At 47.2% G+C, this 20,702-nt stretch overlaps 3 protein-coding genes across 11 annotated transcripts; 2 read left to right on the top strand and 1 right to left on the bottom strand.

Moving 5' to 3' along the window:
- Positions 1–3,348: 3,348 nt before the first annotated feature.
- Positions 3,349–5,295, bottom strand: borcs7 (BLOC-1 related complex subunit 7). Of its 8 annotated transcripts, none has more exons than XM_034552698.1 (5): positions 5,142–5,295; positions 4,649–4,711; positions 4,428–4,498; positions 4,316–4,336; positions 3,349–4,207 (listed from the first exon to the last, which is right to left on the bottom strand). In XM_034552698.1, exons 1-5 carry the CDS (start codon positions 5,271–5,273, stop codon positions 4,156–4,158), a joined length of 339 nt encoding a protein of 112 aa, XP_034408589.1. In that variant the 5' UTR covers positions 5,274–5,295; the 3' UTR covers positions 3,349–4,155. The 8 variants fall into 8 exon arrangements, with proteins under 8 accessions (XP_034408589.1, XP_034408591.1, XP_034408593.1 ...); XM_034552700.1 differs by having other exon boundaries at positions 4,316–4,332; XM_034552702.1 differs by having other exon boundaries at positions 4,428–4,471.
- A 726-nt stretch (positions 5,296–6,021) lies between these two features.
- Positions 6,022–14,040, top strand: LOC117743904 (steroid 17-alpha-hydroxylase/17,20 lyase). Its single transcript, XM_034551864.1, has 9 exons — positions 6,022–6,336; positions 6,435–6,573; positions 7,557–7,792; positions 8,213–8,299; positions 8,405–8,623; positions 9,238–9,407; positions 9,551–9,654; positions 10,324–10,579; positions 13,882–14,040. The coding sequence occupies exons 1-9, from the start codon at positions 6,022–6,024 to the stop codon at positions 13,949–13,951; spliced, it is 1,596 nt and encodes a 531-aa protein (XP_034407755.1). The 3' UTR covers positions 13,952–14,040.
- On the top strand, positions 13,587–18,648 carry LOC117743903 (zinc finger protein GLI4-like). Of its 2 annotated transcripts, none has more exons than XM_034551863.1 (3): positions 13,587–13,860; positions 16,229–17,434; positions 18,248–18,648. In XM_034551863.1, the coding sequence occupies exons 1-3, from the start codon at positions 13,782–13,784 to the stop codon at positions 18,424–18,426; spliced, it is 1,464 nt and encodes a 487-aa protein (XP_034407754.1). In that variant the 5' UTR covers positions 13,587–13,781; the 3' UTR covers positions 18,427–18,648. The 2 variants fall into 2 exon arrangements, with proteins under 2 accessions (XP_034407754.1, XP_034407753.1); XM_034551862.1 differs by lacking the exon at positions 13,587–13,860 and adding an exon at positions 15,766–15,998.
- The last annotated feature ends 2,054 nt before the right edge of the window (positions 18,649–20,702 follow it).

Here is a 20,702-nt window from a genome sequence, read left to right as displayed (position 1 = left end):
CGCTGTGTCAGCATGATGCTGGGACCAGTGAATGTATGGTGCTGGGACCAGTGAATGTATGGTGCTGGGACCAGTGAATGTATGGTGCTGGGACCAGTGAATGTATGATGCTGGGACCAGTGAATGTATGGTGCTGGGACCAGTGAATGTATGGTGCTGGGACCAGTGAATGTATGGTGCTGGGACCAGTGAATGTATGGTGCTGGGACCAGTGAATGTATGGTGCTGGGACCAGTGAATGTATGGTGCTGGGACCAGTGAATGTATGATGCTGGGACCAGTGAATGTATGGTGCTGGGACCAGTGAATGTATGATGCTGGGACCAGTGAATGTATGGTGCTGGGACCAGTGAATGTATGATGCTGGGACCAGTGAATGTATGGTGCTGGGACCAGTGAATGTATGGTGCTGGGACCAGTGAATGTATGGTGCTGGGACCAGTGAATGTATGGTGCTGGGACCAGTGAATGTATGATGCTGGGACCAGTGAATGTATGGTGCTGGGACCAGTGAATGTATGGTGCTGGGACCAGTGAATGTATGGTGCTGGGACCAGTGAATGTATGGTGCTGGGACCAGTGAATGTATGGTGCTGGGACCAGTGAATGTATGGTGCTGGGACCAGTGAATGTATAAACACGTTCACAGTAGTAAACCTGTGGTATCTGTCTGGGAAGTATTCGCCCGACCGGTCCGCACAAACACGAGGTTTAATCTGGAAGTAATCCAGAGGTGAAACAAGTTGTCAGAGGCGGAAGATGTGAGGCGTTGCCTGATGAGCCGCCGTCCCTGGACCTGGACCTGGACCTGGACCTGGACCTGGACCTGGACCTGGACCTGGACCTGGACCCGTATCCTCTGATACGACGCGTGCTGTCGTAGGGGGAGAACATCATTTAGACTCAAGGTTTAAAGAAGGCAGCTGAAAAAAGCACCTGGCAGCACGCCGGACTAACTTTTGAGATCAGGAGAGACCAGCTGGGCACAAGGATGAAGAGATACGGCCTAAAGAAAAGAAATAGAACATCCCAGAAGACACAAGATGAGCGAGGAACATAACAGCTGGTGAAGACATCAAAGGTACAGAACAGTCATACACCTTTATTTAGCTTTCACAGACATAACACAAAAAGGAATCAGAAATATTCATATTTTAAAAAATGAAACGCAAAAAACAATGGAATAAAAACAATGAAAGAAAATTTAAAAACATTGAAACAAATGTCAAGCACAGAACATCTGACAGTCTGTGTGAATCTCAACTGAAGTCCAGTTAGAATTGTTCTTTTTACGGCTGTTTCCAGTCTGTAATATTTGTTCATTTCATATTTGTTTTCATTTTCAAACTCTGAAGGGTTCCACATGCACAGTCAGCAAGATATTCCTAAGAGATCACATTGATCCCGGTAATAAACCATAAAGTACATGGCATGCTGTCTGTTGGGTAATTGAATATGGTCAAATGACAGATGGTGACATGTTTCACTGCATCAGGTTCTGTCAGCCCCCCTTACAAATACAGCAGTTTGATACGAATCTGTATAAATCAAGAACTATCTACATAATGATTACTAAACTAAAGAAATATGGATTCCGTCCGGCCCTCTCGGGGATGGTCTATTGTGTGACTCTAGATGCTTATTGGTGACCCCGTGGACTCAAATAGGACGGAGCGATGGCTAGAAGGTGTTCCACGTAGTCGCCATCCTGTTAGAGCTGTTAGAGACATTAATGAACTACAACTAGTTCAGAGCTGCCACATCAGAACGTACCTCACATGGGCCCTCTGGCCCGCCGCGGGTCTCAGGTTAAAACTAAACTCCCTGTTTCCTATCAATGTAGAGACACCGGAACGTTTCCTTCAAGCGAGTACCAAAAAAGATGCAACAGACACACCCGCCACTCAAGTGAAGCTCGGGTCACGTGACGCCTCCCCAACATCAGACCGTATCTACCGTTCAATCACACAAAACTCCTCCTGGTGAAAACAATAAGGGCTCCTTGAAGGCCACCGACGACAGCGCCGTGGCCTTTGAAGACTCTTGACCCTCCATGGATGCATAATGCGTATGGATACATCCAGGCTGACTGTACTGTTCTCGTGTCTTACGTCATGTTCTGTATATTGTTGTGTCCTCTCTTTGACCCCAGGGAGATTAGCGGCCGCCAAGGCGTCGGCTAACGGGGCTCCAGTAAACATCATCAGCATCTGACTCGGCGAGGAACACGTGCGGCGCTAAAGGGTACAAGACTCCCGTCCTCAGGGACACCGAGCAGCTGTTTGGCCTTCGGGGCCGCTGATAACGCCGTCTCTCCCTGCTCCTTATCGCGGTAGGAGCTGAGGATGAACCGGAGGCTTTGTGGAGACCATATTCTTTTAATGTAGACCTTCCTGCACATTTCATTTCCTGCGCCCTGGCACGCCGCCAACGAGTCTTTGTTGTCTGAGATGAACGTGGAGACGCTGCGGGGGAATGGTAAACAGTTCATAGATTAACCCCAGTTGATTACTCACAGCAATGTTATGTTACCAACTCTCTTTATCACACCCTAGATTACAACTCTTTGTCAACAGTCCGTAACGTCTTTAGTACCAAGATGTTGCATGAATCTGAATCCTATATGAACAAAGCTCACTGTAACACCCCTCAGAATAGAGAGGAATGACAGAGGAGCAGCTGAAGGGAGAGAAACCGCCTTCAAAGCACTAAATCTCACTAAGATTCAACCTGCTCATTTCACTTCTCTTATGAGATCCGGTTCCTTTAAAACCAAAAACCTCCTTTTTGCATGAGCCAACAGGTCAACCGGGTCATAAACACCGACGTGTGTGTTTGGGACGTTGTCTGAAAAGACATGTTAAGCAAAATAGCCTGAATGTTGGTATAAAGTATAAAGCATATTTCCTATTTGGCTCAGCACGTGTCCCGAGGGCTCTGCTCCATCCTTGAACACAAGGGCAGTGTCGCTGCCAAAACCTTCCCCAATAAATCATTTGAGCTTCATCAAGTGGCGACATTTCATCTCATTGACACACGATGACACCCTGAACTTCCACTGAGAAGCTCCAGAGAACCAGACGCCAGAGCAGCACCAAGCGCCTGTGAGACACTAAAGAACTCAGAAGTCTGAATAAAACTCCACTTACAAAGAGCCGAGCATGTGGAGTATTTGAAATGTGAAAGGTTATGAATAGTTTGCATTTCAGATCCACGACCTGCACCATCAAGACTTTTGCTGCAGCTTGAAGCTCATTTAATACAATTGTAATAAAGAAGTTATGCTTTGGTAAAGGTGATCCTTTATGATTCTACCTGCAGTTGTGTTTAATATTGACGGAGCCGAGGTGACAGACAACAACGTGTTTAATAGATATTAATGCAATACAAATGATCAAAACATTTCAAACAACTCAAGAAAGATAACAGGGTTGCTGCAGATCAAGTCTATGATGAGCCTCGTTTCCGTCCACATATAATGATGCACGTTTTGAAATATCGCATTATGGATAAGCTCAATGGAACCAGCTAAGTTTGATAAAACTTCCTCAATTGCGGGAAAAGGAAAAGAGTTTCCACCGCTCCATTGAGGTGGTTTTTGATTTAGTCAAAAAGATCAATGAATTATGGAAACGACCTCTGCCAAATTAATTCTGTCATAGCCAAAGTTTAACATGACGATCAGCTGCTTCTGACGCCGTCTTCTCGGATGTTTCCATAACCTGCAAATGATCATCTACGTCAAATTAAACATGACCGCAATAGCTGCCATGAAAGAACAAAGAAACCTGAAGGCCTCTCTGGTCGGAGTCGGACCAGCTTGAGAGAGAGACACTGCCTCCACGCAGCTCTCAACATGGCGGTGGCTGAACGGTGCTAACTGTTGGCTCGAGGCGGCGCCATCAGCTGTAAGCGCCATATAAGGAGGCACCATTAACGAGGGTTAGGGGTTGGGGAACAACGGTCACGTGCACAGAGAACGCTTGGCTTCCAGCTCAGCTAGACCACGTAGCTCCACACGGTTGTTTGCTGCTGCAGAGTGTTCACAGCCCCTCGGAGCACAGGACACAGTCCCAGATCACCGGACAGGAAGTAGAAACACGGCGTCTCATCCTGCTGACACAGCGGCGGTTTAAAAGGGGTGGGGGCGCGTCGTCACTTCAGCAGGTGTCTCAGCTGGTCCTGCAGGTTTTTAGAGTGCTCCACGCTGGAGGATGGAAAAGAATTCAGTGCACGTCACCGGTTTGTGTTATGGCTCACAGATGAGACAGCGATGTCAGCTGAAGCATAAACAGAGTGTTGTGTTTAGACTCACTTCTTCTGGATGGCCTCCTGCCTTAGCGACAGACGGACAGACAGACAGACTCTCTTAATATTTACTTCATTTTGTATGTTCACGTACTCACAAACAGCTGATTGATACTCACTGGTATTGTAGGTGTGTGGTGATAATGGACATCTTTCTCAGACTCTGGAAGACAGACGGTAACGGTGTCGACTTGGAGCACACAAACGAGGGCAGATCACTACATTTTATTGTATGATGGAATTACATTTTTTCGTCGTGACACTCTTTGGGGTGTTCGTTTAACTCTTTAGCTTGTAAAGAAAAAAAGTGTGTCCAGTATTGTCGTATATTGATACTTACATCCTCAGAGTGCAGGATGGCGTCCTCCTGAATGACCATATTTCTGGCTGCTTGACCAAGAAGCTGGAAGAGACGTTATCAACCATGAGGCATTTAGGGCCTGTTGGCAGGACCAATAAAAGCTGCCAATCATTTGATCCATTAATAGATTGATCAGTTTGTCTGTTAAGTCAGAAAAAAACTGTCAAAAACAAACAAAAAACACAACAGTCAAAGAAATACCCTTCAAGATGGGCTGAAGGCCCACGGTGACGTCTTCTACAACCCGGGGAACTATTCGATGAACACCAACAACTCCATTATTCCACTAATCCAAGACTGACCCCTGCTCGCCTGCATTAGCAGTATCATTTCAACCAAAAGCTCTAAACGAAATCCCTTCCGGGCTTTTATTTTGAAAACGAAATGGCATTTCCGTCCGCTCTCTGCGTGTTAGCTGCTATTAGCTCGAGGCTAGCCACACATCGTGATTAAACCACTCGTGTCGTGTTACCTCCTGACTGCGAGATCCCTTTAGCACTTGGCGGGTCAGCACGATGACGTCCCCGCCACAGGAGCCCACTTTATCGGATAACAGCCCCTTGACAGACTGGCCAAACCTCGGCTGGGAATCAGCTGACGCCATTTTCTGTTTAGGCTAGCGATGGATGGTGCGCGGCCAGGGTCAAAATTCATAGCAACGCGCCCGCTGCGCAAAAGCGCTGTGAACGCGCCCGAAGAGAGACACAACTGCGAGTTATGGTAATTAATAGTCAATAAATGAATTATAAAACCTGCGTCAGTAGAAAAATAAAGTTGTTTTTCCTTTTTTTTTCATAATCACATTTGATAAATATCAAGGTCCTCGTGCACGTCACGGTTTGACTGCTTGTAGTCAGTAATGTAGAAATACCACAGCCCACGAATGCCCTGGTATGATCAGTCAAATGTCGTTTACTTTCATAACTGGAGCAATCAAATCGCCCCTTTTATGGTGTGTCATACCTGTCCATCATACTACTGTGTTGTAATTGCATTGTGTAACTTTTCATGCTGCATCATATTGCATGTGTGTATAATGTTTGTCTTCAAAATGAGCGGTAACTGTCAGATTAATGACGTTGAGGTGAAAATGTACCAACGTGTACTTCAATAAAGTGATGCAGACACTTCTGATTTCCACCGTGTCCATTTGTTGGTGTCGTCATGGCCACGATCCAATGAATCACCTTATCTTGTTTGAATTGGCCCAGCCTTAAACATGGCGAGTCAAGGCTTTGGCATTGAAGGAGCTGCATAAATGCGCGGCCCTGCAGCCGCTCAGGGCCTTCCTGCAGAGCTCCTCTCTGCTCGGCCCCCGCTGGATCCCTCTCTCTGGCCCCTCTGCCTCGGATATGACTTGGTTCCTGTGTCTGTGTGTGTTTGTGGCCGTGGGCCTGGCTTTGTTAGCGCTGCAGCTGAAGCTCAGGGTGTTCGCCCACGGCCCCCGGGAGCCCCCGCGCCTCCCGGCGCTCCCGCTCATCGGCAGTCTGCTGAGCTTGAGGAGCCCTCACCCTCCACATGTGCTCTTCAAAGAGCTGCAGGGGAAGTACGGGCCCACCTACTCTCTGATGATGGGCTCCCACTGTGTCATCGTCGTCAACCATCACGCGCACGCCAAGCAGGTCCTGCTGAAGAAGGGGAAGATATTTGCAGGAAGACCCAGAACTGTGGGTACACTTCTTCTTCTTCTTCTTCTACTACTTCTCCTTCTCCTCCTCCTCCTCAGCAGCAGTGGTCATGTGTCTCTTGTCCATGTGTGATGAAGGTAACCACAGATGTTCTGACCAGAGATGGGAAGGACATCGCATTTGGAGACTACAGCGCCACGTGGAGATTCCACAGGAAGATAGTCCACGGAGCTCTGTGCATGTTTGGAGAGGGCTCTGCCTCCATTGAGAAGATCAGTGAGTAGCACACACCTCTGATAGATTATAGATTATAGATTATGTGTTATGATAGACACACCGGACACTTCTCCCCTTAGTTCTGGATAATCTACTTCTACCTGTCATTTGGGTGTACTGACCCTTTGACCTTTGACCTTTGACCTAGTCATCAGCATGTTAAAGTTGTGCATATACTACATATTCTGCTTATTGCTCTATATCAGTGTATATCTGGATGCAGGACATTGGGCCGATGACATGTGGAGGTGGAGGACTCTGTCCCCTTGTGGACGGGCTCATGGGGGTTCAATACAGAGTGTTCTGATCCATCTCCGGAAGAAAATAGTGTACTTTGTGCTCATTTGAAGGCTTTCCTTACGTTGAACGTCCATGTTTTACAGACAGTTGTAATACGGTGTGTAGAGCAGCTTTAAGTAGAAGATGTTGAGGAGTCCGTTGAATCAGACTTTAAACATGTGAACTGGTCAGCTCGCTGCTCGCTGTGGTTTCACTCATTCTGAGGTTTGGGTTTATTAAGCCTCAGTAAATTCATAAAGCAGCTGTTCTGCGTAGTTATGATCAAACAGGAAGAAATAGAGCATTCGTTAGGGACTATTTTCAGTGGAGGATTAATCCTCATTTGGTCAATGCAGGGAGACACACAGGTGAGGTCACTGATGGACAGGTGAGTTTGAGACGGAGATGCACTTCCTCCTCAAATGAAAAACATTCAATGAAACAAACGGCATTAACTTTAATATTCAACTCTGTAATCCTTTTTTAAATAATTCAATGAGCTCTCTAAACATTTTAAATACACACACACACACACACACACAGAAGATGAGATGTTTGTTGCAATGTAATTGCAATACATCCTTATTATATAACCAACGTAATGTTGTGTAATTATTTTGTATTCTGCTGTTCTATGGATAACACGTTGATCAAGGCATTGAAACGCGTCAGTGACGGCGGTCTGATGCCCGTGTGTTGCTCAGTCTCTGCAGAGGCCCGGTCCCTGTGCTCCGTCCTGTCCCAGGCGGCGGCTGCCGGACTGGCCCTGGATCTGTCCCCCGAGCTGACCCGGGCCGTCACCAACGTCATCTGCTCGCTGTGCTTCAACTCGTCCTACCGCCGAGGGGACCCGGAGTTCGAGGCCATGCTGCACTACAGCCAGGGCATCGTGGACACCGTGGCCAAGGACAGCCTGGTGGACATCTTCCCCTGGTTACAGGTACACGGTCCAAGAGAGCACCGCTTGAATGTGGAGGCACCAAGTCAAGGTTTACCAGGACTATCCTTCAACACGAATGTGTTTAAACACTGTTATTAATCATGCATCACTATCAACGTTCGCTGTGTAAAACCGCTAACGAGCTCCAGCCCTAACGCGCCGAGGCCACATTGTCCAAGTTCCCACGATGTGTCCTGCAGCTTGTGTCCTCTCCTGCTGGTGTGCACGAGTGGGCGCATGGCAGTTTATTTATTAGTGATTAAAAGGGGACATTTCATTCTCCAACAAGGGAGGATGACTTAATGCATTTACTGTTTTTAGGGATTCTGTTTTTTTGTCATATTTGAATTACAATGTCTACAGAAAATATATCTACTTAAATAATATCCCACATGGTATTTATGACGTGTCTCCCCACAGATGTTCCCTAATGCGGACCTGCAGCTCCTAAAGCAGTGCGTTTCAATCAGAGACGAACTCCTACAGAAGAAATATGATGAGCACAAGGTACAGTCCTGCTCATAACAACGTGTCACCGATGAAGACGGTTCACTCCACATGCTCCAACAGAACTAGGGTCGAAGGTTCACCTTTTGCCCCCCCCCCCCCCAGGCAGACTACAGTGACCATGTGCAGAGGGACCTCCTGGACGCTCTGCTGAGGGCCAAGCGCAGCGCTGAGAACAACAACACGGCAGAGATCAGCGCTGAGTCCGTGGGCCTCAGCGACGACCACCTCCTCATGACGGTGGGGGACATCTTTGGAGCCGGAGTGGAAACCACCACCACCGTGCTCAAATGGGCCATCGCCTACCTCATCCACTACCCACAGGTAGGCCTGTGTGTGTGTGTGTGTGTGTGTGTGTGTTCTGACTTTACAACCGTGAAAGATCTTGCGTTCCTTGAGCTGCAGTACCGCTGGAGTCCACTAGATGCTGCTCTGACGTCATCCCAAAACTGAAAATTTTGAAATTGAATTTATTAGTTTGGAACTGAATTCCAATTAACTTAAAACTAAATGAGCTCCTCACTGAAAATGTAACTGTTGTATATGATAATAATAATAATAATAATAATAATAATAATAATAATAATATATACCAGTCAGTTCTCATTATTCAAGTTCAGTTCTTGGGTTTCAGGATGTTGAGACACATTCAGATTCAGTGTTCTCCTGCAATTGTTCAAGTTGAGCAATTCTGATATAAATCATTGAAATTCAGTTTCTAGTGACACATATTTCTGCCACATCGACAACATAAACCTCCCTCCACTATCCAATAAAGGTTAAAAAGGCAAAGATTATATTTCTAAAAAGCGTCTGAGAAAATGAAACATGCAAAATGAATTTGAGAAGAAAGAACCTGAATAATAAATGTGCATTAAGAGAAAGTGTATTCTCGGTGCAGAACATGGATGTTTCTGACTGTCTGCCCGTGTATTTAGGTGCAGGGGCGTATCCAGGAGGAGCTGGACAGCAAGGTGGGGGGGGACCGGTGCCCCCAGCTCAGCGACCGAGGCAGTCTACCCTACCTGGAGGCCACCATCAGGGAGGTGTTACGTATCCGCCCTGTGGCCCCTCTGCTCATCCCCCATGTGGCCCTCAGTGACACCAGGTACACCTAAACACACTCATTCAGGGAGATTCACTGTTCTCAATGCAAGTGATCCATAACTGATTATGATTGACACGACTGTGAGAATGATTCTGGAGGTTCTTGCTCATGCCATGCAGAGTAAACGTTCTGCTCCTCTGCAGCCTCGGGGAGTTCACAGTGAAGAAAGGAACCCGAGTCATCATCAACCTGTGGTCTCTGCACCACGATGAGAAGGAATGGAAGAACCCGGAGCTCTTTGACCCCGGTGAGAGGACCGTATTCTATCCTGAGGTGTAATCGTTTATGGAGCCAAAAGGCCTTTTGTCTCCTGTCTGCTGCGAAGAAAGGCCTATTGTGGCCTTTTATGAATATGGATTAAATGATGATACGAAAGAATAAGTCATCTCCGTTATGTAGATTGGCTCATTGGCTATCATCCAGCCATCCATCCATGTGCTATCCACTGGTGTGGGGTGGGGTGGGGGGGCAGCAGGCTAAGGAAGCTGTCCCACTCCCCAGCAACGTGTCCAGCTCTTCCACAGGCTCTATAGATGTGTAATCTCTCCAGCGTGTTGTGGGTCTGCTCCGGGGCCTCTAACCAGTCGGATGTGCCAGGAACACCTCTAGAGGGTTCTCAGGTTGATGCCACTAGAGGCACAGATGACCTTCTGAACACAGCTAACAGCCTCTTTGACTCCATGTACCCAACCTCCGGACGTCCAGAACAAAACAATCACCCCCTCCAGGTTGCTCCATCGTAAGAGTACCAAAGTATTTCAGAAAAGATTACTTGAGTAGCAAGAAACTAAATAATAATAAAACCCAGCACACTGCTGTTCGGTGGTTTCAGAGCTCGCCAGCAGCTCCATGAGCGTCATCCGTTGAACCCGTTGCTTGTGTGTGTTGGTTCTGACGGCGCGTTGCTCCTCTGCAGGTCGGTTCCTGAACAGTGACGGCTCCGGTCTCATCATCCCGTCCTCCAGCTACCTGCCGTTTGGAGTCGGGGTCCGGGTGTGTCTGGGCGAGGCTTTGGCCAAGATGGAGCTCTTCCTCTTCCTGTCGTGGATCCTACAGCACTTCACCCTTTCCGTCCCACCGGGCCACGCCTTGCCCAATCTGGAGGGCAAGTTCGGCGTGGTCCTCCAGCCAGCCCGGTACAAGGTGAACGCCGTGCCGAGACCGGGCTGGGAGTCTGCATGCAGATCGAGCTTGTAGTGAACTGGACACAACAACATCTCTTTGAATGCACCACATTCATTATCATCGCTTCATAATGTAACACAATCTCAACCAACACTTTCTGTATGTTATTTATAAATAAAATGTTGGGTCCTGATATACAGTATCTGATCAAGTTATTTCTATTGCAATAGGAAACACCTGGATCCACATAGTGGACCCTTTGCTCAGCCCCACGGCTCCTCCATAGACACAACCGCATAATTATTGTTTTGTTTTTCGTTTTAAAGAAGAAAGAAGCAGTTGAATCAGACACCAGGGTCTACGATATGCTTTGAAAGACGTATCCACAATGTCAGATTGATCCAGCAGTGAAAGAAGAGGGAGAACCAATGAAGCCTTTGATCTCAGTAAGAACCACATGGACCTCCGACACAGAAGACAATGAATGTCATTGGTCTTCATTCACTGGTGCCCAGAGACCGCCTTCAATGGGAGGAGTTAAACGTAATGCAGAATACCTGAGAGCCACTGCACCAGGTGCCATTACGTCTTTATATTTGGAGTTGACACCTGAAGCCGGAATTTTATGTTTTTCTTTACATAAAGACGTTTCAATCATAAATTGTTTCATACAAATTCACCAGAAGGCAGAAAATGAAGTGTTTGTCCTCCTAACCCCCCTCTGTAGAGAGAGAGAGAGAGAGAGAGATGTCAATCTATATTATATATAAAAATGCACAATATACACAGAAGATAGAATAGTGCACAGTTTAAATATGTTGATATGTGTCCCCATCAATGTTGAAATGAAACCAGCGCTTTTGAATTTAATTTTATTAAAGTTTTATCAACATCCACATTCTTCTGTGGCTCTTCTACCATGTACCAACATATTTATGATTCAAGGACGACCTACTGAACACAATAAACTACTGTCATCACAGCAAAATGTTAACTTATTTCTCCTCAAAACATCATTAGGTATGTAATGTCATCTGAGGAAGAAACAGATTATTATCGTTTTAGGAAAGTAAGGAGTCCTGAAACCCAGACGGGACTTCTGGTTATATCTATCTATATATATATATATATATATATATATATATATATATATATATATATATATATATATATATATATATATATATATATATATATATATATATAGATGTATATATGTATCTATATATATATATATATATATATATATATATATATATATATATAGATATATAGATAGTCCTGGGCAGGTGGCACCTTGCATGGTAGCCCCTCCATCAGTGTATGAATGGGTGAATGATGACATGAAGTGTTAGAGAGCTTTGAGTGGTATGAAGACTAGAAAAGTAAAGTGTATTTACCATTTGAATGATTAGAGGCCTGGAATAAGGTATGTGGTTAACAGAAGCTGAAGAGGTGTTAAAGTGTTGCTCTACAATATAAAATACCTCCATAGAAACCCCTCAGCTTCTAGTCTTAAAAGTGTCTAAATGAGACACTCACACTTGTTTGTAGCCCAACGTCAGCTGGTGTCTTTACATAAGGAATAAGCAGCACACATGTGTGTTGTCACCTCCAACGTCCTCACAACCCTAGAAACACCCGGACAGAAGCACCACAATGGACCATGAAGAAGCCCATCCATCGCTCATGTTACACATCTTTTTCGACTATACCTTGAATAGGGAAGGTAGAGCCGTAGTAGCACTTTGGTAGCACTTAAATGTCCCTTACCGATAGCACTTTGTAGTTTAACACTTTAGTAGCACTTAAATGTCCCTTACCGATAGCACTTTGTAGTTTAACACTTTAGTAGCACTTAAATGTCTCTTACTGATAGCACTTTGTAGTTTGAGTTATTGAAGAAATTGTACTTTCTTGATTCTTGTTGTTCTGAGTTTGGACTCATGGTTTAATGCACTTATTGTAAGTCGCTTTGGATAAAAGCGTCAGCTAAATGACATGTAATGTCATGTTATGTGATGTAATGTAATGTAATATAATGTCATGTTATCGTATTATTATGTCAATATATTGTGGTGTATTCATTCATGCCATTAGTGTGTGTAGTCGTGTGTAGCTGTGGGCCATCAGCTGGGTGTGTGGAGGAGGGTCCTGAAGGGGTTCCGTGCCCATTCATACACCTGTTTTGTTGGGGTATGCTGATTGACACGCGGAGCCCCGCCCCTGCACTTGTCCTTTCATTGTAATTGGCTCCACACTGGCGTGTATGGAAACCCCCCCGCGCGACCCTTGGCTCACACCTTGACTAGCGGAGAATGCGCGAGGCCGCAGGCGGGCAGGCGCGCACTCACACACACACACACACACACACACACACACACACACACGCACACACACACACACGCACACACACACACACGCACACACACACGCACACACGCACACACACACACACACACACACACGCACACACACACACACACACACACGCACACACGCACACACACACACACACACACACACACACACATACACACACACACACACACACACAGCCGGCCGCCGTGAATCACCAGCGGGCTCTCTCACTCTCAACCACCGCCCACGGGCTGCTTGAGACCCCCACGGGCTGCTTGGAGACTCCCACGGGCTGCTTGGAGACTCCCACGGGCTGCTTGGAGACTCCCACGGGCTGCTTGGAGACCCCCACGGGCTGCTTGGAGACTCCCACTGGCTGCTTGAGACTCCCACGGGCTGCTTGGAGACTCCCACTGGCTGCTTGGAGACTCCCACGGGCTGCTTGGAGACCCCCACGGGCTGCTTGGAGACTCCCACTGGCTGCTTGAGACTCCCACGGGCTGCTTGGAGACTCCCACTGGCTGCTTGGAGACTCCCACGGGCTGCTTGGAGACCCCCACGGGCTGCTTGGAGACTCCCACGGGCTGCTTGGAGACCCCCACGGGCTGCTTGGAGACCCCCACGGGCTGCTTGGAGACTCCCACGGGCTGCTTGGAGACCCCCACGGGCTGCTTGGAGACTCCCACGGGCTGCTTGGAGACCCCCACGGGCTGCTTGGAGACTCCCACGGGCTCCTTTGAGGATCCCACGGGCTGCTTGAGACCGCCACGGGCTGCTTGAGACCCCCACGGGCTGCTTGAGACCCCCACGGGCTGCTTGAGACCGCCACGGGCTGCTTGAGACCCCCACGGGCTGCTTGAGACCCCCCGCCCGTCACTCCACGCCGACATGCCGCGGTCCTTCCTGGTGAAGAAGCAGCACGGGGCCAGGAGAGCACCCCACGGGAGACCGGACCCGGAGACTGCAGGTAAGACCACGGCGCTTGAAGGGGGAACCGGTGGGCTTGTTTCACGGCCCAGACATCACACTCATATTGTTGGCAGTGCTTTGTAGAATAAAATGTTACTTTGACCAAAGGAGAGAGCCTGAGTGACCTCAACTAACACGGAAACGGATTATAACACAACACCTGGCTGTTTTCACTGAAGACTCCATCACTGAACCCGACACACTTCAAGTGTGATTTCATGTGTTTTACTGAAGAGCTTGTGAGTCTGTTTTAGAGGCTCACATTCATCAAAGTTCATGTTTTAAACAATACAATCATATGTATCCTTCTATCATTTAGAAGGATACATATGATATTTATCCTTCTATCCCATGTTTTAAAAGCAGCCCCCCTTCCTGTGTCTTAGCTCTTTACACAAGGAGGCGCATAAAGGATCCTAGACATAGAGGACATCACAGTCTGAACAACATGTCGTTTTGTGTTTAGCAGGTGCAAACTCCTCAGGTCCTCGAGGAGAACACAAGGGTCCCATTAAGCAGCCTTCAGGCTGCTCCTGACAAATCCCTCCTTCAACCTTTGTGTTTGTTCCACTACAGCCCTTAAAGCGAACTTGAGCCCCCCCATCTGCATCAGAGTAGTGCCAAGGATGAAGAGCTGGTCATGAGACTGACATCATATTTAATTTAAAGATAAATACACTAAAGCTCTATATATTTTAAATCTTTGGCTTGAAAGGACCGCATCTTCTCAAATATTGCATCACAATAATTGATACTTCTATCTGTATGAAGTTTAGGGTTAGAATGAAAGTCCCTGACAAACTGGTTCAAATGGACTTTCTCGTGAACATTAAATATTCACGACTAAATACGCAACAGTGAAAAGAAGAAGTCAGGGAGGTCAGATCAATAAATGAGTACTAGATACTAGCATCAATAGGATCCACACTTTCAATCAGGTTCTGGGGATATGGACACTCTGTGCTGCTGGTGCACGTGTGCACGTGTGCACGTGTGCACGTGTGCATGCAGTAATAAGCTGATCGGTTCAGAGAACCAAGGCCACATTTGTAGCAAAACTCTGTTTTAACATGTGTTTAAGTTATTATCAGATAAGTCATTTAAACAAATTACATATTCACTCAGCCTCTCTGTCCCACTGTAACCAGTCTACTCAGCCTCTGTCCCACTGCGTTTATTCAAATATATATATATATATATATATATATATATATATATATATATATATATATATATATATATACTGGTGTAGCTCAGTACTAGTACTTGTACTAAGGTGGCACGTGTACATAATACATTGTAGCTCCCATGCATTTCGATACATGTTTGTCTTTATTTGTTGTTTAACACTAACATGATAAAATACATTCATCAACATCGGAGAAGGAAGCGTGAGTGTCACCGCTAAGCCGGACCAAGCGCCACTACCCAGAGAGGAGAGCCCTGATGGATGCTAAGCTAACCCAGCTGGGACCTGAGGCTACTCCACTACCCAGAGAGCAGAGCCCTGATGGATGCTAAGCTAACCCAGCTGGGACCTGAGGCTACTCCACTACCCAGAGAGCAGAGCCCTGATGGATGCTAAGCTAACCGAGCTGGGACCTGAGGCTACTCCACTACCCAGAGAGGAGAGCCCTGATGGATGCTAAGCTAACCCAGCTGGGACCTGAGGCTACTCCACTACCCAGAGAGCAGAGCCCTGATGGATGCTAAGCTAACCCAGCTGGGACCTGAGGCTACTCCACTACCCAGAGAGGAGAGCCCTGATGGATGCTAAGCTAACCCAGCTGGGACCTGAGGCTACTCCACTACCCAGAGAGGAGAGCCCTGATGGATGCTAAGCTAACCCAGCTGGGACCTGAGGCTACTCCACTACCCAGAGAGCAGAGCCCTGATGGATGCTAAGCTAACCCAGCTGGGACCTGAGGCTGCTCCACTACCCAGCATGCTCCTGGCTGTCTGATGTTCAGAAGAAGAACAATAAGATGGAGGAAAGCAGCGGGAGGTCGGTGACTATTGAGCCCACATCTCCACAGAGACCTGGATCCAACGTGGTCCAGGAGATCAGGACTCTGGAGGATCAGAGGAGCTGGACTCTGTGTTTACATCATGGTGTTGGTGCTCACACAGTCAGAGGTGATGGACCATGTGTTCCTCATGTTGAGTTGTTAATGTGAAGATGTTGCATCATATAAAATAGTTTATTTTGCTGCCGTTTACATTCAATAAATTATCCTTGAATTTTTCTTTTAATAGCCCCCCCCGGAGAATAATGCACCAGCATGTGAGCATTAGAAAGGAACTCTGAACCTTTAAAAGTACAAATATGACTTTGTTAGATGAATGTATGTGTGTCTATTTTACAGTGGCCCCCTGCAGCACCCACGATGACATCACCCCTCACCACGATGACATCACCTCTCACCACCACGATGACATCACCCCTCACCACCACAATGACATCACCTCTCACCACCACGATGACATCACCCCTCACCACCACGATGACATCACCTCTCACCACCACGATGACATCACCTCTCACCACCACGATGACATCACCCCTCACCACCACGATGACATCACCCCTCACCACGATGACATCACCTCTCACCACCACGATGACATCACCTCTCACCACCACGATGACATCACCTCTCACCACCACGATGACATCACCTCTCACCACCACGATGACATCACCTCTCACCACCACGATGACATCACCCCTCACCACCACGATGACATCACCCCTCACCACGATGACATCACCTCTCACCACCACGATGACATCACCCCTCACCACCACAATGACATCACCTCTCACCACCACGATGACATCACCCCTCACCACCACGATGACATCACCTCTCACCACCACGATGACATCACCTCTCACCACCACGATGACATCACCTCTCACCACCACGATGACATCACCTCTCACCACCACGATGACATCACCTCTCACCACCACGATGACATCACCTCTCACCACCACGATGACATCACCCCTCACCACCATCGTCCAGCCCCCAGCCCACGGCTCCAGCAGAGAGCCCAGTCCCTCTCCTCCGGTCCTCTTTCTCCCGGAGCAGAGCGACTGCGTCTTCCATCTTCTCCAGACACCTCCCCTCTCTCCTCTCCAGAGGCTGACAGCAGGAGCTCTGCAGGTTCCTCCGAACCGGCTGAATCCTGTACCAAAGTGAACCTGGAGGTCCAATGTGTCGCAGGAGACCACAGGAGGAGAGAGAGCCTGGCCCCTTCGGCCCTCCCTCTCCTAGCCCTCTTTCCAACCATTCCTTCCGGCGGTGGCCGCCATGAGTGCTTTGAGTGTTTGGACTGCCATAAAGAGTACTTGAGCTTCTCCAGCCTGACCAAACACAGGCAGCTCCAGTGTGAGTGGAGCTGTAAGAAGTACTTCAGCTGTAAGTACTGCGAGAAGGAGTACGTCAGCCTGGGAGCACTCAAGATGCACATCCGCACACACACACTGCCCTGTGTGTGTGCGCTCTGTGGCAAGGCGTTCTCCAGACCCTGGCTGCTTCAAGGACACACACGAACACACACAGGTCAGTGAAACACACACATTCGCACCTCGGAGGTGCGATGCGCACAAACAGGGGGCAGCACTTCACCGGAGGACACTCCACATTCTGGGCCCATTCACATATGAGACGGCTGTCACCTTCAGCCTGCAGCTAACCAGGCAAATACAGCGGAATGACCACAAGTGTCATACTCTCTCTCATATATATCTAAATACATATAATCAATACTCGTTCATAGAGATCCGTTTTCTGTTCGTAAACATGATGGTGTATTTTTGTGGGCGGAGTGTCGGTGGTCTCATTATTATTCTCTGAACACAGTATTTAACGCTGACTCGTGAGTTTTGTTGACTTTTTTTTATATGGCTGAAGAAAATAAGCGTTTCTACGGCTAGCTGATTATCTGGCTAGTTTGTCCGTCTCCAGAGCCGGTTAGTTAGTTATGCTGTTATGCATTGTATTCAGAACTCAAGGGGCAAAAGAAGAAGGATTGGTCAGTCCATACCTGACGTCGCAGCAACATGGCGGCCCACACCGTGAATTACAGCGTCATCACTTTGTACTTCAGGTGGTGTTTAATTGAGTGTCTGTGTCCACTCAACTGGACGCATTTAGAATGATCACATTCTGATTGGATTGCAGCACTCGTCTCCAGGGCTCGGCCAGCAAGGTGGTCTGTAGACCCAGGTCTGCTGCTTGGCAGCGTGGCGAGAGCCTCCGCAGAGCTCCAGCACATACAAAGTATTCTCCATAATGCCAGAGGGCGTTCAAACTAAATGAAGACTTTGAGTTCTACCGGCAAAACTCCATAAACCATCTGTGTTCCTTCTGCAGGAGAGAAACCCTTCTCGTGCCTCCACTGCAGCAGAGCCTTTGCGGACCGATCCAACCTGCGAGCTCACCTCCAAACCCACTCTGAGGTGAAACGGTACCAGTGTGCCAGCTGCTTCAAGACCTTCTCCAGGATCTCGCTGTTAGCCAAGCACCAAGAGGCTGGCTGCCCGCTGTCCTGACCCGGCTCCAAAACACTCGTCTGTAGAGTTCCTCTGAACTGGATCGGAGTCACTTCACTGTACAAACTAACGTGTATTTTTTAAGGGTTCACAAGCTTGCACAGATTGAGTGAGCATACATGGAACAGTCTCAAATGTATGTCGATCATTTCTTTGCCCTCACTGCCCGGTACCAGTGATGTTAGAACTTACTGACTAGAACTAGTGCTGAAGTAGCAGTTAGCCCACTGAGTGTTATGTAATAAAGTTGTTTTTTGTTTCCGCATAAAACAGCATTTTGTTTGAGATTATTTGAAAGTGATTTAATGAGTTATATAAAACGTGAGCATGAGTTCATCTGGCCTGTAAAGTTGTAACTGGAGGTCTATGAGGTCGACATTCTCTTTGGCACGTCCTCATTGGCTTAAGTTTTGAGTCCCAGAGATGGTGTTGTAGGGACGTTACTCTCCAGCCCTTTTGGAGGCCAACCCCCACTGAACTGTTTATCTCCACATAGGCACTGGGATGTTTGCAATAGATTACTGCAGAACATAAACAAGTCTATGATACTAACACGTTTTGTTCAACAAGATCCACCTTTTTAAGACACAAAAATAGCTTCAAAATAAATAAAAAATGACTGCCGTAATTTATATTGTTGAATACAACTTAAAATCTATAACTTGTGTGAACCATATAAGTTATTTTGGGCATCAAACCAAAACCCCGTTCAAAATACCTTCTTTTTGCTTCCTTACGGGAACAGAAAGTGCAAAAATCACTTTTAATGACAAGAACGTCTATGTTGGTGTTCACGTTTTGATATTTAAATGCACATATTTAACCATCTTACATCACTAATCCAAGGTTTCCTTTTGTGTGTGCGTGCTGCACACGGCTCACAGAGACCAGTCCCCCATGGACCAGTCGCCGGGTTATGGAGAGTATGGCAGCGGAGAGGGCCCAGACCGGATCATAGACCACGTGGTGACGTAGACATGGTGTTCACAGAATGGATGGACAGGACACAGAGACTGGGGTCAATGAGGTGAATCCATCCTACCGGGATGAAGATCCAGGCTCAGTTACAGAACCACGCTCTGACAGTGGGGGTTTAGCTATGTGGACTTCCTGGTTCCTATGAAGACGGGACTCATTTTGGATCTCTGCATCCTAAACTGATGCGTGACCCGGGAGGCGTTCCAAATGCTGACCATCAGGCAGTAACTGGTTCCCCACCATCGACTGTGGCTCAGCGATGGCTCGTCCTTCAGGTTGGTTCCATCACCGGCTCCAGTAGTCAATGCCGATGTGTCCTTGTGCTTGTGCTTGAGCCTGTGCTTATAGAACTAAGGTTACAATATCATAACTTTCAATTCTCCATGACATATAATAATACTTTTATTCATATAGCACCTTTAAAAACAGAGTTTACAAAGTTCTCTACAGAGAAGCAAAGCATAGTCATACATAACAGCAATACAGGTACACATTAAAGAAAACATGCCATGAAGGCACTGAACACAACAAAAACAACACAACAACCAAAAAGAGCAAGTGGAATAGAAAACAAACACACAAATAAATCAAAACAAACAAAGGGAATCAGGGGAACTAAAGAACTGCATAAAAGGACGACGTCACTTAAAAGCAAGTCTAGAAAAATGTGTTTTAAGAAGTGATTTAGAAGAAGTTACTGATTGTGCAACATGCTGTAAGTCATCGGGAGGAGGCGACTACTGAAGCCTCTGAACGGCGTCATGTCCTTCTCATGGAACTGTCATATTACTTTTTGACGTAACTATAACTTGTGTATGTGTTGTTCAATGAAGTCCTACTAACGTCCTCTGGGTTATCTCAGCTTGGCCTTGCTGTGCATTGTTCCCCTCCAGCCTCCCTCCCTGTGTTACTCCCTCGTCCATCCAACCATTAAAATCCAGAGTTAAACTTGAGGGTTCCTCCGCTCTACAAGCTTTAACAGACAATAATAATAACAGATGTGCCACAAACAGAACCGACTCTTTCACAGAGTCAAACTCCACTGGATTCGGGTGAGGGGTCCCGGCCTGTAGTGGTGGGGGGTCATCGACATGGCCTCCTCTCTTCAGCTGCAGCTCCTCTATGAGGATGAATAACGGTAACATGGATGCTGCCGTGCTGAATCCAAACTCTCTCTCTACATGATCAGTCAATTAGCAGCCGTCGAGGCGTATGATGTCATGGCCGACAGCTTAATAAAGACATGATCCAAGTTTCCCCACCAGCGGAAAAGGCTTTTGACTTGACGTCCCCGTGCT

This window comes from Cyclopterus lumpus, chromosome 15 (genome assembly GCF_009769545.1).
Source record: "Cyclopterus lumpus isolate fCycLum1 chromosome 15, fCycLum1.pri, whole genome shotgun sequence".
Classification (NCBI taxonomy): Eukaryota; Metazoa; Chordata; class Actinopteri; order Perciformes; family Cyclopteridae; genus Cyclopterus; species Cyclopterus lumpus.
This window is presented reverse-complemented; position numbering and strand designations above follow the sequence as displayed.